A 16,223-nucleotide genomic window follows, 5' to 3' on the forward strand; every position below is an offset into this window, starting at 1 on the left:
AGAGGGAACACACGGTTCAGCAGTAAGTTGAGGAAATGGAGATCTGTATTTGAAGAGAATATGTGAAGACTAAGTTTCGGATGAGGGAGTCAAGCAAAGCAGACCACTAGGAATCTGCAAAGTAGTCACCATTAAGTATCTACTGAGTAATAGACCACTCATATACGGTTGAGCAAAGTAGGATTAAAAAGTGTAAGCTGAACAGTTCCCAGAGATCACAGAAGGTAATCAGATATTGGCATTCCAAACAGCCAGAGTCGAAAATCCTTGAACTAATTAATAGCTGAAAAGTTTCTAAATGTGACAAAAACCTTACCCCAAAGATTAAAGAAAACTAAACAATCCAGAACAGAAATGACACTCACATCTGCACGTGCCTACATCCACACCAAACACAACAAAAGTATATAAAACTCAAACTGCTAAAATAACAATGACAAAATCTTTAAAGCCACAATAAAAAAAGATAAGTTATATACATACAAAGGAACTAAAATGAGAATTAAAGCAAACTTTTCAGTAGGGACTATGCACATCAGGTGACAATGGAACATCTCTTAATGTTCTGGAAAATGATAACCCAAGAGTCCTGACACTGAAAACACTCCTCAAAATGAATGCCAAATTAAAATATTTTCAGACAAAAAAATCTGAGAGGATTTTCTGATATGCTTTTTTCTTTTCTAAACAATGTATTTTGAAGAGCAAAAGTTTAATTCTGGTGAAATACAATTTATTGATTTTTTGTTCTTTATAGTTTAACCTTTTTTTAAAAAAAAGATTTTTTATTGATTTTTAGAGAGAAACATCGATGTGAGAGTAAACCACTGATCAGCTGCTTCTTGCATTCCTCTTACCAGGGCTGAGCCCGCAACCCCTGCATGTGCTAACCAGGAATCGAACTGGCAACCTTCCGGTGCAGAGGACGATACCCAACCTACTGAGCCACACTGGCCAGGGCTATAGTCTAACCTTTTAAAATGTCCTATTTAAGAAATCTTTGTCAAGCTCAAGGTTACTAAGATTTTCTGCTTTTTCCTCTAGAAGTTTTATAATTTTATTCCATACATTTTAGTCTATAATTTATTTTCTTTTAATTTTTGTATATGGTATATATGACAAGGATCAAGATTTCATTTTTTGTATCCATTATCCACTTGTAAATCTTTTAAAATTTTTACTGAATGTATTAGTGACATTGGTTAATAAAATTATAAAGGTTTCAAGTTTACAATTCTATATCATCTGTATACTATATTATGTGTTCACCACACAAAGTCAAGTCTCCTTCCATCACCATTTATCCCACCCCCTCCTTTTACCCTTTACCCTCTTCTATCTACACCCACCCCACTTTCCTTTTTTTGTTTGGGGAGTGTCTTTTTTTTGTTTTCTTAATCTATTCACCTATTTCACCCAACCCCCATTCAAGCATTATTTTTTTTTAAAAGACCATCCTTTCCTGATTGAATTGCCTTAGCACTTGGGCTGAAAATCAATTGACCATATAGAGTATGTGGGTCATTAATTTATCTTACACCACTACCACACTTTCTTGACTACAATGGCTTTATAATAAGACCTGAAATATGCTGATGTATGTCCTTCAACTGTTACTTTTCAAGGTCACTTTGGTTATGCTAAGAACCTTGCATCTCCATGTGTTAGAATCTGCTTGTTAATTTCTACAAAAAGACTACTAATATGTGTAACCTATTATCTTGATTGAATGCAAGAATTTCAGGGGTGATGAACCCAGATACCTTGTTTGCATAGTGTTTGTTTTTTTGTTAAATTTAGGAAACACACAAAATTAATCTCTCTCTTTCTCTCTCTCTCTCTCCCTTTCTCCCCCTCCCTCTCCCTCCATTCTCTTTCTCTCATCTCCTCAGGATTCTACAATTACACAACTATAACTCAGCATCCTCTCAAAAATATCACTACTCTGTCGGTAATATAGAGTAAGCATTCACTACTAAATGTTAGTACTAAATCACTGTTGGTAATCAGTAAAGATAGATAAGGTAAATTTTAAATTTGTAATCTAAGGTAAGAATTATCAATGAATACTGAAACTACTAATTAAAGGTTTAATCAGGAATAGCATATTTACATAGTTTCAAATTACCTCACCACAAATTATTTATTAATTACAAAAGAAAAAAGAATGACTGTAATAGAGAAACCTGGCAGAGGCCAACATAAACCAAGTGACCCAAGTTAACATCATCAGCAAGAGAGCAGCAACAGGACACCATGGGCTTCTGAGAAAGCACATTATGCACTGAGAAGAAGCAACATCTCTTTATAGTCTGCCTGCTAAAAACACATAACCTGAATCTAATCATGAAGTGATCTGTCCTGTTCAAAAATGCCAAGTTCAAAAATGCCAAAAATGCCTGTTCAAAAATGCCAAGGCTCTGAAAGAAAAAGGAAAGCTGAGAAACTGTTGCAGGTTCTTAGGAATATGATAACTAAATGTGATTATGTTTTCCTAGATTGGATTCTAGACCAGAAAGGAAAAAAAATGCTTTTAAGGACAATAGCAAATTTGATTATCTCTGGATTAGATCGGTATATATAAATTTTAGTTTTTGATAACTATACTAGCATTGTGTAAGAAAATGTTCTGGTTTTGTGCATGAAGTTTCTATGTGTAAAAAGAGGCTCTGTCAAATAAATGTCTATGTAAATGATAAAGCAAATGGACAAAATGTCAAAAATCAATGAATTTTGATAGAGGATAGTCTGATATTCTTTATTTGCAACTTTTCTCTATTTTAATTGAGCAAAATTTTAAATATATAGTACTACTTCGTACTGCCATTATTTTGTCAAAACCCACTGTAAAAATAATAACATATTTTTTAATTGAGCAAGTTTTTAAAAATATAGTACTAATGCATATTGTCATTATTTTGTCAAAACCCACTACATAAACTTTATTCCTGATACCACTGCAATTAAGACCACTCACTTTTTCTGGTTTTGATTCCTCTTCATTCTCATCATCTGAGGAAGGACCTGCCAAAGTTGACACTTTGCTAATTACACCAAGTCTGGCTAGCTGATCCAAAAAAATATCACCACCTTTATCTACTAAATCCCTTATGATCTGCAAAGCCAACAAGTGGCCATCATCATCATCCTGGAGGGAAGGGGGAAGAAGAAAATTAAGAAAAAATTATAAAAACAAGTTCAGTTTTTTGGAGTAAACAAATGTAATAATTTGCACAGACAATGATTTCTTCAATTAGGACAAAAGTTAAATTATTTTATTGACCATTACCTCAAGAAAATTTACAGGAGTTTAAATAAAGATAAAAAAAACTGACCTCCTGATCAAGGACAGTTGCAGTGATTTCCACGAGTATTGTAGGCAAATTGTGACCAACATCAGAATCACAAACTTCTTTTAACAATGCTTCAGAGCAAAAGTGAATCATTTTTCGAATCAGAGCAAGACTTGCTTTCCTTGAAAAGTAAAAGAATTTTAGGAAGTCATAAAAAGCTGAAATAAAACAAAATGTATCTATACATTAATGAAAACTAAAATATCCAATGTTAGGTGTTATAAGCTCTGCTAAAAAGTACTCTTTTTTAAAAAAACACCTCACCAGAGGATATTTTTTCAATTGATTTAGAGAGAGTGGAAGGGAAGGGGAGAGACAGAGAGAAGAGAAACACTTATGTGAGAGAGACACATCAACTAATTGGTTGCCTCATGAAGGCGCCCTGACCAGGGCCAGGGATCCAGCCTACAACCAAGGTAAGTGCCCTTGACAGGAACTGAACCCATGACAACCCTTCAGTCTGCTGGCTGAGCTCTAACCAGCAAGGGCTGATTTTTTAAAAATTAAACCACAAAGCAGATATTCTAGTACCATTTACTAAATAATCCTCCCTCTCTCAAGTGGTCTACGAAACTTCCATTAAATTACATTTATTTCCTAAATATAATTGGATCTACATAATGAGACAGTTATTCCACTGATTTTTATAAATTCTTGTGTCAGTTACCATAAAGATTTAACTACTGAAAGTTTATACTTGCTTTTCAGATTTTTCTTCAATAATCTCACCTATTGCCTGACCAGGGTGGCTCAGTGGATGAGCATCGACCTATGAACCAGGAGGTCAAGGTTCGATTCCCGGTCAGGGCACATGACCAGGTTGCAGGCTCACTTCCCAGTGTGGGGCGTGTGGAGGCAGCCAATCAATAATTCTCTCTCATCATTGATGCTTCTCTCTCTCTCCCTATCCCTTCCTCTCTGAAATCAATAAAAAAATATTTAAGAAAAATAATAATCTCACCTGTTTATTCCTCCAGATGAATTTTAAGACCTATCAAGTTCTAAACCAAATTCTGTATTTTCTTTAGAATTGCATAATTTATCAATTTTTGAAAGAATTTATACTTAGATTAAATATTCTCATCCAAAAACAATTTCCCCTCTTATCCAAAAGTCTAATTTCTCTCAAATTGTAATGTTTTAAAAAATTAAACGAATCCTCAGATTTCCTATGCTAAACAGTGAACTCAATCTTTGTCTTATTGACACTAACTCCAAAGATGTTTATTTATACCAGACCTCTTCAAAATTCAATGTAGCTGTTCTTCAAAAACAAAGCGGGAAGTCCTCAGTCTATCTTACAAGAGACACATATACATCAAATCATTATATGGTACACTTTAACACAGTTACACGTCAATTATCCTATACTGGTGGCCCAGTGCACGGATTTGTGCACATTGGAAGGAAGTTAATTAATTAGAAGGTGGCTGGCAGGGCGGGACTGGGCGAAATGGGCTCGACACGCCCTCCTGCGGTCCCTGCCCGGCCAGCAGCACCTGGGGTGGCGCCGGGGCTCAAAGGGTATCTGCGGTCACTGCACCTCAGCATTAAACCACATTCAGGGCGACAGTGCTCCAGCAACAACAAAACCCACAGCCGAAGGTGGAATCGCGAGGAATCGGGCTCCCTCCTCTCTGGTTCCGGGTTTCGTCACCCGAGAACCACTGCTGCCAAGTCACTGCAGTTTGGCAGCTCCTGCATTGAGCATCTGCCCCCTGGTGGTCAGTGTGCATCATACCTACCAGCCAGTTGAACAGTCACTTAGCCTTTATATATCTATACTAATAAAAGGGTAATATGCTAATTAGACTGGGAGACCTTCCAGACAAAAGCCATGGTGACGGGGCTGAGGCAGAGGTGGTTAGGAGCGATCAGGCCAGGAGGGGAGGGCAGTTAGGGGTGATCAGGCTGGCGGGGGAGGAGGGGGCAGTTGGGGGCGAGCAGTCCGGCAGGGGAGGCAGTTGGGGGCAAGCAAGCCGGCAGGGGAGCAGGTGGGGGCGAGCAGGCCTGTGGGGGGGGAGGGGGGCGGGCAGTTGAGGGCAATCAGGCCGGCAGGCAGAGTGGTCAGGGGCAATTAGGCAGGCAGCAGGTGAGCAGTTAGGAGCCAGTGGTCCCGGATTGCAAAAGGGATGTCTGACTGCCGGTTTAGGCCCGATCAGGGATTGGGCCTAAACCGGCAGTCGGACATCCTCCAAGGGGTCCCAGACTGGAGAGGGTGCAGGCCGGGCTGAGGGACACTCCCCCCCCCCCCCCACGAATTTCACGCACTGAGCCACTAGTATAGATAATAAAAGCCTAACATGCTAAGTGTCCGGTCATCTGTTCAACCAATCAAAGTGTAATATGCTAATGATATGCTAAGGCCGCTCAACCACTTGATATGATGTGTACTGACCACCAGGGAGCAGACAATCTGACCAGTAGGTTAGCTTGCTGCTGGGGTTCAGTGATCAGGACTGAGTGAGATGGGCCGGACACACCCTGGAGCCCTCCCATTGGCCCTCCCCAGCTGGCCAACCTCCTGCATCCCTCCCCGGCCCTGATTGTGCACCAGTGGGGTCCCTTGGCCTGCCCTGTGCCCTCTCACAATCCAGGACCTCTCGGGAGATGTCGGAAAGCCGATTTTGGCCCAAACTCGCAGGCCAAGCTGGGGGACCCCACTGGTGCACAAATTTGTGCACCGGGCCTCTAGTATCTCAATAAAACTGGGAGGGGGGTCTTACAGAGAATAATCCACCATTAAAACTGCTATCCTCTGTTTGGAAACCTTCACTGACCTTTTGTCTGCCTTTTGTTTTCTGAACATACATTGATTATAAGCCAGTACTGGTATCTATATATAAAAAAGGTTAATACGCACTGGCTGGTTTGGCTCAGTGGATAGATCATCAGCCTGTGGACTGAAGGGTCCCGGGTTCGATTCCAGTCAAGGGCATGTAGCTTGGTTGCGGGCATATCCCCTGTAGGGGGTGTGCAGGAGGCAGCTGATCGGTGTTTCTCTCTCATCAATGTTTCTAACTCTCTACCCCTCTCCCTTCCTCTCTTCCTCTCTTTAAAAAAATCAATAAAATATATATACATAAAAAAAGGAGCATTTCAAATGCATAAAAACAATGAACAGGGTTTGCTTAAATAAAAGATAAAACTTAAAAAAAAAAAGGCTACTATGCAAAGTGTCCCCTCAGGAGTTCGATCGCTCACTATGAGATACGCTGACCACCAGGGGGTGGCGCGAAATGAAGGAAGGCCCCAGCCGGCAGCTGGAAGGCCCTGATGGCCCTGATCACTGGCCAGGCCTAGGGACCCTACTCCCTCTAGTATATAAAAAATATATACACACATATACACATTCCTTTAACTGATCAAAGTACATGTTACTCTTCTGATCAAATTTCAAACTGAAATGATAAAAAATTAGGTTGTAACCTATTCCTCTTAGTTTTTAACATTGCTAAAAGACTGCCTACACTTAAATGTAACTCCTAATACTGGTATTAAGGCACTTGAATCATACTAAACTACATGTTCTAATAATCTCTTAAACTTAAAATGATCAAAAACAAATTCTCAATTACTCAGCCAAAAATGTGGCAGACATTCTTCACCCCTTCCTTCCCTTCATCCTTCACATCCCTCATGTCATCAAACTCTATACAACCCATCTATTTCCCAACCGCTTAAATTTGTTTCTACAAAACCAGTGCCCTGGCAACTGTCTGAAGTTCATATTACAGTGGATGCTTAAATAGTCTGTTTTCATATTTCCCTCCTCTAGTCCTTTTCTCCACCAAGCTGCCAAAGTGTTCTTTATAACCAATCTGATTTTAACAAATTTCCTCATAAGTCTTTACTAATCCCTATTTAACTGTGATGTAAAGTCCACTCATTATAATGGACCAAAGGCCTTCATAGGTCACAAAGACTCCTGTCTACCTTTTTAATATTACTCATTGAGCTAGCTACCTAAACATATCCCATACTCCATTAATATCAAACTATTTACAATTGCTAACAAAACACACTCATTCAATCATTCAGTAACTATCTATTGAGGACCTTCTAAATACAACCCTATTCTAAACCTCCTTGTCTTTGTAGGAATACAGCAGTTCATAAGGCCAGCTCTCATGGAACTTACTTTAGAGGAGAGACAGACAATAAAACAAACAAAAACACTAAAAGAGCAAGATTTTTGACAGTGTAGTAAAAGAGACAGTAAAACATAATGATTGATGTCAAAGGTGTCCTAGGGGTAAATTTAAATTAATTGGACACATATCAATGGATGTAACATTTGAACTGAGAACTGAATGATATGAAGCAACCAACTATTCAACAGACTTTGAAACAGAAAGTTTCCTGAAAGGGAAGTAAGTAAAAAAGCCCTAAGGAAAAATATACTTGGAGTGTTCCAGAAATACAAACATAGAACTGTGAACTGTAATGGTCTAGAGCAGGCGTCCTCAAACTATGGCCCATGGGCCACATGCGGGTGTTTTTGCCGTTTTGTTTTTTTACTTCAAAATAAGATATGTGCAGTGTGCATAGGAATTTGTTCATAGTTTTTTTTAAACTATAGTCCGGCCCTCCAACAGTCTGAGGGACAGTGAACTGGCCCCCTGTTTAAAAAGTTTGAGGACCCCTGGTCTAAAGGTTAGATAGTACAAAGGTCAGAGAGCTGGGTGGGACTTATGTAAGATCTTGCAAGCCTGAGAGTGAAGGCGTTAGGTTTTAGTTAAAGCCATTGGAAGCTACTAAAACGATTTATAAAAGTGATATAACATAATTGTGACTTAAAAAATAATTCAGCCTTATATGTAGGAACATACTATAAAGGGGCAAGAGAAAAGACTACAGTAGTAAAACTACAAACTATGACTTTGGACCAGAGGATTAGCAAGAGATGGATAGAAATGGCAGACTATAAACAGACACACAGTAGCCCTGGCTCATGTGGCTTAGCTGGTTGAGCTTTGTCTGGTGCCCCATAAGGTAAGGTTGCCAGTTCAATTCCCAGTCAGGGCACATGCCCAGATTGTGGGCTCGATCCCTGGTCAGGGTGCATGCAGATGGTAGCTAATCAATGTTTCTCTCTCTCCCTTCCTCTCTCTCTCAAAAATCAATTTTAAAAAATATTTAAACATACACACTGTAGAGGGAGAGCCACCAAGAACTGCACCAGGATGGAATGATTCATACCTCCAAGCTTTGCACATACCGGTGCCCAATGATGCTTCTAAATCTGTCTGTCTAGAAAACACCAAGTATCCTTTAAAACCCAATTTAAATCTCACTTCTGCATAACATTTCCAATTTGCCCAGCCCAATTAGTTGTTAAATAACTTATATTTCCAGAGGACTCATTATATGTCTAATCTATCAATTATCACTCTGTATTATTACTGGTCTTTCTCATTAGCCTGCAAAGGTACAGTAAGCAAGACCCAAGTCTCATTTCTTTGGGCAACTTCTCCAAAGACCATATCACACTAACTCTACCAAAAAAGCCTCCATAAAGATCAATAAATGTTTGCTTACTTATCAAAATTTCCCCAAAATTTTTGACATTCAGAAAGCTACGAAAACTGTTAGAAACCTTATCTCTTTTATTTTCTAAATGACTTCTCCTAAGTCAGATCAGAAGAAAAGATTTAACTCTCCAATCTAATTTTTATTCTTATCATATCTTTGCAATATTAAAATACACCCCAAATCCTGTGGAAAAGGGAGATAAATAAAATATATAATTGGCATAATTTAATTAGTAAGTACAGAGAGTATGAATAACTACCTTATTGAAGGTAACATAGTTTGCTGAAATGTTTGTGCAAACACTGGCAATAACCTTTTCAGGTATATGGGTGCCATTTCTGGATCTCCTTTTGGCTCATTACATTCTTCTTCATCTTTGTTTGTATCTTTCTTTTTCTTATCATCTCCTTTATTCACTGGACACATCCAATCACCTGCAGACAAATACTGTTCAGTAAAATAATTTTTGGGAAAATTTTCCTTTCAATTAAAAAATATTAAAATGTACCCAACTCAAAACTATAATTATCCCTAATTAACAATAATTAAATTGAAATTAAGATGCTGTATCTATCAAAGGTGCTTGTAAGAATACTGAAGAACATTAGCACCTCCAATGAGCTAAATCACAACTTAAGGAGATAATTTTGAATATTCCACCTGAATTCTATAAACTATATCACAGAGGTTATGCATTCATATATTCTATGAAAACTAAAAATTTGGTAAACGTACATATGTCATCTACACAATACCCAACAACTCTTTATGATATTTCCAGACTCCTTAAACTTTTGATTTGGGTTCTCTGAAATCATACAGCCATAGTCTCTAAGAACACAGAACAGTACCGTGTTAAAGGTTTATTAAATGTGTGCATGTATATAATTATTTGACTTTATAGAAATAATGCACCTACATAATGTTAATGTCTACAAAAAGCTACTCCTATGCAAGTAAAGCTGAAAAATAATAGCAAATGGCTTAACAGGCAAGATTTTACCACTCACCTGGAGACTGAAGAATAACCACTACTTCACTATGGCCCCTTTCACGAGCTTTATCTAATGGAGTTTTCCCATCTTCATCTCTCAGATCTGGGTTTGCACCATGTCGTAATAGAGTCTAAAAAAGAAAGGCATTTAATTTGAAGATAACAACACTTTATTTCTTTACTATCCAACTCTGCAATCATTAGATTGTACACATATACTTTAGATTACTGACTTACAGAATTACTTAAAGCAGATATCAATTCAAATCTGTCTTTGCATATATCACCATAAAAGTTGTCTATTTATAACTTGAAAAAAAGTATAGATTAATTTCACTTGGTTATTAACAACTCAAATTAAGTATGTTCACATATGAACCTGTCATCTTCTCTATCAAACTACTCCTCCCAATATCTGAGCTACTAGGGTTCAGTTTGTGACATGAAAACATCTTCATCATTTCCGACATATTGCCAATTAAATCAATTCAACAAAACCAAGTTAAATCAATTCTTCTAGCATGCACTACAAAATTTAGGTCTTAAGTACTAATCACACTGTTCACAAATTTTTTAAAATATATTTTTATTGCTTTCAGAGAGAAAAGGAGAGGGAGAGAGAGAGAGATAGAAACATCAATGATGAGTCACTAATCGGCTGCCTTCTGCACGCCCCCTACCAGGGACCTAGCCCACAACCCAAGCATGTGCCCTTGACCGGATTCGAACCTGGGACCCTTCAATCCACAGGCCGACGCTCTATCCACTGAGGCAAACCGGCTAGGGATTGTTCACCAATTTTTTAAAATATATACTTTATTTATTTTTTACAGAGAAGAAGGGAAAGGGATAAAGAGTTAGAAACATTGTTGAGAGAGAAACATCAATCAGCTGCCTCCTGCGAGCAACCAAGGTACATGCCCTTGACCAGAATCGAACCTGGGACCCTTCAACCCACAGGCCGACGCTCCATCCACTGAGCCAAAACGGCCAGGGCCTGTTCACCAATTTTTATTTTTTATTTTATTTTTTAATATATATTTTATTGATTTTTCACAGAGAGGAAGGGAGAGGGATAGAGAGCTAGAAACATCGATGAGAGAGAATCATCGACCAGCTGCCTCCTGCACACCCCCTACCAGGGATGTGCCCGCAGCCAATGTACATGCCCTTGACCGGAATCGAACCTGGGACCTTTCAGTCCGCAGACCGACGCTCTATCCATTGAGCCAAACCGGTTTCGGCTGTTCACCAATTTTTAATGGACACTGGACTCTCTCCCAAGCAGACTATAAGCTCTTTTGAATAGAGAACAAAACCCACATTTTTCCTATCAGCCTCAGAGGTAGTTTTTTGAACTTTGTTATGATGTAATGAACAGATAAATATGACAAATAAGTGCATACATAGTACACACATCAGGAAAGTATGCAATACTGGCTAAAAATTCCAAAGGGCTGGGGTTAGAATCACAATATATTCGTATTTCATGAAATCTAAAGTTGCCATAGATCAGTGGTCGGCAAACCATGGCTTGCGAGCCACAGTTTGCCGCTCTGTTGACTAATGAGTTTGCTGACCACTGGACTAGACTAAATGTTACTGTGTAGTTGGAAGCTGTGAGGATTAGGCAATTGTGGCATATTGTGTGCAAAGAGATAAAGGGTAGTATATGACAGTGGTCGGCAAACTCATTAGTCAACAGAGCGGCAAACCGCGGCTAACGAGTTTGCCGATCACTGCCATAGATCATTCAAAATATCATTAAGAACTACTAAGAAAGAAAAAACAATGTCAATTAAACTTTGCAACAATACTATTTTTGCTTGGAACTTTTTTTTTACTTACTAAGAGAACTTTTTAAAATTTAGATTTTTTTCAAATATTACTTTTTTTCACATAAATTTAGAAAATTTCTGTAACTTCACATTCTGAGCACAATTCTTCATAATTACCCTTTGATTCAGAGTCACCCATGTTTGTATTTCTACAGAAAATGCTGTCATCTGAGCCATAAAAGCATAGTGATACAGCATTCTGAGAGTTCTCTTCTATCAGAACAGGTTTTTCATTCAAGTTACTAAAATCCATCTCACAATTTTTGTTGCATGAACAGGTAATGATAATTATGCTGCAATTTCTATGTGTCCAAGAGCAATTATAAAACATTTCCTATTTGAGATGTAAAATTCCATGTGGGGGTAGGGGAAGAATGTGGAGGTGTATCTTAGAATCAATTAAAAATAAGCGTCAGCCTGTGGACTGAAAGGTTCCAGGTTCGATTCCGGTAAAGGGCATGTACCTTGGTTGCAGGCACATCCCCAGTAGGAGTTATGCAGGAGGCAGCTGATGGATGTTTCTATCTCATCGATGTTTCTAACTCTTTATCCCTCTCCCTCTCTATAAAAATTCAATGAAGTATATTAAAAAAAAAAAAAAAAGAAGAGCCTGTGAAGATTAAAAAAGACATGTTAAATACTTAAGACACTGGCTGCCAAAGTTAAAGTGCCTAGTGTATTACCTACTATATCATTGTCAGTAATAGCAGCTATAGCTCATCAATATAGGTTAGAATTAGATACAATTCACTTGGCTCCTTCTCTCCCACTCAACCACTCATAATTTTTAAATAGTAAAGGGCAAAAAGTGGCTCATCAAAATTTTTAGCACCCTTAGAAGCCTCATTCTCTCTAAAAACTAATTCAAACTGACAGAATTCAAGCTTGAAGCGACCACCTTTCGCAGGTTAAAAAACTAAGGTGTCATCAAAAATGTTCTAATAGTGTAAAAATGACAATAAAACCAGCTACCATTTGAGTTATCTATGATAGGCCAACTATTATACTAAGTGCTTTTCATGCATTTTTCTAATCTTATATATATAATAAAAGGGTAATATGCAAATAGACCGAACAGCGGAACGACCGGTTGCTATGGCATGCACTGACCACCAGGGGGCATTCTCTCTAAAAACTAATTCAGGAGCTGCCCTCTGGTGGTCAGTGCACTCCCACAGGGGGAGCACCACTCAGCTAGAAGCCAGGCTCACGGCTGGCGAGCACAGCAGTGGTGGCGGGAGCCTCTCCCACCTCCTCGGCAGCATTAAGGATATGTGACTGCTGGCTTAGGCCTGCTAAGCCATCAGTCAGAAATCCCGCGAGGGCTCCCAGACTGTGAGAGGGCGCAGGCCGGCCTGAAGGACCACCCCCTTTCCTCCCAAGTGCACGAATTTTGTGTACCAGGTCTCTAGTTATTATAATAATCATGCTAGGAGTATATACACATTTTATTGATAAAACTGCAAGTTAAACTTAAGAATCTTGCCCAAGGCCATACAGCCTTTTTTGTTAATGGGCTAAGACTTGAATCCAGGTGTGCCTGATTTTGTTGCCAACTAACATTGCATTATACCAAATTACTTCACAATGAGAAGATTCTAGAGACCTAGAAAACATACTTGGTTCAATCCTTACCATTTGACCTCTCTGAACCTCAATTTCTCCTAACTGTTAAAAGAACTCTCCAAATTGTTTTGGTAAACCAAGAGTCAAAAATACTATAATTCTGCCCTAGCTGGTTTGGCTCTGTGAACAGTGTTGGCTTGTGGACTGAAGGGTCCCAGGTTCGATTCCAGTCAAGGGCACATGCCTGGGTTGTGGGCTCAATCCCCAATGGGGGATGTGTAGGAGGCAGCCGATCAGTGATTCTCATCACTTATGTTTCTCACTCTCTCTCCCTCTCCCTTCCTCTCTAGAATAAAATAAAAAAATACTATGATTCTTCTGCAAATAGAATATTTGATCTACTATTAAATAGACACAATAGAAAAATGTACAGGAATTCCTCTTTTTATTGGACTTCGCTTTATTATGCTGCAAAGATACTGTTTTTTACAAATGGAAAGCAAGACTCTCCATCAGCCAAAGGGTTATGGATCTCATTATTGCAATATCTCAGAGGTATGCCAATACAAAGTTATTCATTGCCAAAAGTAAGAAACTGGAAACAAGAGTTTAGCATTAAATGACTAGCTGAATAAACTTGCAATACATCCAAAGAGCAAATATACAGATATAAAAAAGCTCTCCAACTTTGTAAAAGGTCTTCAATCTATATCTATATTATTAAAGGGAACAGGAAAAGTATAGATCAGTGTGTATATATTACATTTTATATAAGGTGGCAATAAGCATACATACTTTTGCTTGTTTGTATCTGTATTAAAAATGTTAAAAAGATATAAACAAGAAATAATATAAAAAATGCTTATCTATAGTGGGCAAGGGGAAATGGAGTGAATAAAGATAGCATGAGCCCTAGCTGGTTTGGCTCAGGAGATAAGAGCGTCGGTCTGTGGACTAAAGGGTCCCGGGTTCGATTCCGGCTAAGAGCACATGCCCAAGTTGTGGGCTCGATCCTCCCCCCAGTAGGGGGCATGCAGGAGGCAGCCAATCAATGATTCTCTTATCATTGATGTTTCTATCTCTCTATCTCTCTCTCTCTCTCCTTCCTCTCTGAAATCAATTAAAAATAAACATTAAAAAATTTTAAAAAGATGGCATGAAAGCATGACTTAACAGAAGTCTTTTTATCATTCTAATTTTGGACTCATGTATGTGTCAAATATTAAATTAATAATTTAAAAACTTGGACTTTACCTTTGCTACTTGAGGTCTTCCAAAACATGCAGCATAATGTAATGATGATGATCTTTGACCTCTATTAACATCAGCACCTCTTTCACAAAGAAATTCTACCTGTAAAATGATGAAGAATCATAAAGTTGCTTTATTAATATTTCTACCTTTGATTTAAAACATTAACTGTTATTTTTTAGCTTACCATTTCCTGAGTTCCAAAAGCTGAGGCCCAATTTAACAGTGTCTGACCCACATCATCCATGAAATTTACTTCAAAGGCTAGAAGTTTAAAGGGAAAAAAATAAAATTTTTAAAAGGCAACAAAATAACACCAAATTTTTCTAAAGTGGGAGCCATTTAAAGATTATCATTAATAATCACTAAATACAGAGCCAATTTTAAACATTTAGATCAACTATAAAGTAGTTAATAATCAGCAAACATAAATTCTGCTCAGAAAAAGTATTCTAAAATTTTTAAAGCCATTGAAGATTTATAAGGATTTAACCCTTAAAAATAAACAAGACAAAAATGAAAAATAATTAATACATAACTCAATAGGGTACTAACTACTTAATGCCCTACCTATGGAAAAGAAACGAATCCCCATTTTTAATAAAAATAACATAGGCCCTGGCCAGGTAGCTCAGTTGGTTAGAGTGTCGTGTTTTGTTTTGTTAATCTTATTTATTGATTTTTAGAGAGAGAAGAAGGGAGAGAGAAACATTAATGTGAGAGTGAAACATTGATTGGCTGTCTCCTGCATGCACCCCACTGGGGATCAAGCCCAAAACCCAGACATGTGACCTGTCTGGAAATTGAACCAGCAACCTTTCAGTGCCTGAGACAATGACCAAGCTACTGAGCCACACTGGCCAGGGCTAGAGCAACATCTTGATGCACCAAAGTTGCGGTTTCAATCCAAGTCAGAGAACATACAAGAAGAAACCAAGAAAAAAAATTAAATTAAATTAAAAAAAAAAAAAAAGAAGAAACCAAGAATGCACAAATAAGTGGAACAACCAATCGATGTTCCGCTCTAAAAATCAATTTTAAAAAATGTTTTAAAAAGAACAAAAGACAAGTCTGATAAGCCAGAAACATCTTTCACCAATTTATATTTTATTCATAACTTCATGAAGCAGTCTTAAAAATTTTACTATATATAATAATAACTAACTTGTGCCAAATTCCTTAACCTTGAGAATATAACAGCCCTAAATTCAATCTGTAAGTCACCTTAGAATTGAAATGATCTCGTTTTGGCAATAAAACGGGTAAATTTCATTTACTCATTGAAGAAGCATTTACTAAGGTCTTACCACATACAAGACTGATATTTATATACATCGGGAGAAGAGAGACTATTGAAAGGTTCTGGCCATTATCTGGCACAACTGCTAAAAATACTGTTCAAAATCTAGAAACTAGAAAATGCCTACATAATTCCTTATCTCGGTTTTCTTTTTCTTTTTTAATCCTCACCCAAGGACATATTTTATTGATTCTAGAAAGAGAAGAAAGGGGAGGGAGGGAGAGAGAAACATCTATCAGTTGCCTCCTATAAGCATCTCGACCCGGGACTGAACCCAAAACCTAGCTATGTGTCCTGACCAGGAATCAAACTAGCAACCTTTTGTTATATGGGATAACATTCAACCAACTGAGCCACCCAGACAGGGCTTAGTTTTCTTTTTATAT

General features: G+C 37.9%; 1 protein-coding gene across 4 annotated transcripts in view; it reads right to left on the reverse strand.

Moving 5' to 3' along the window:
* HECTD1 (HECT domain E3 ubiquitin protein ligase 1) overlaps nt 1–16,223 on the reverse strand; it is a 99,749-nt gene that overhangs the window by 46,668 nt on the left and 36,858 nt on the right. For all 4 annotated transcript variants that reach the window (XM_054716507.1, XM_028137978.2, XM_008160798.3 and 1 more), the window contains exons 7-12: nt 14,725–14,801; nt 14,541–14,639; nt 9,899–10,013; nt 9,148–9,322; nt 3,336–3,474; nt 2,978–3,148 (exon numbers count right to left, since the gene is read on the reverse strand). In XM_054716507.1, coding sequence (XP_054572482.1) covers nt 2,978–3,148; nt 3,336–3,474; nt 9,148–9,322; nt 9,899–10,013; nt 14,541–14,639; nt 14,725–14,801 — 776 coding nt within the window. The remainder of the gene's footprint in view (nt 1–2,977; nt 3,149–3,335; nt 3,475–9,147; nt 9,323–9,898; nt 10,014–14,540; nt 14,640–14,724; nt 14,802–16,223) is intronic.

This window comes from Eptesicus fuscus, chromosome 5, assembly GCF_027574615.1.
Source record: "Eptesicus fuscus isolate TK198812 chromosome 5, DD_ASM_mEF_20220401, whole genome shotgun sequence".
NCBI lineage: Eukaryota > Metazoa > Chordata > Mammalia > Chiroptera > Vespertilionidae > Eptesicus > Eptesicus fuscus.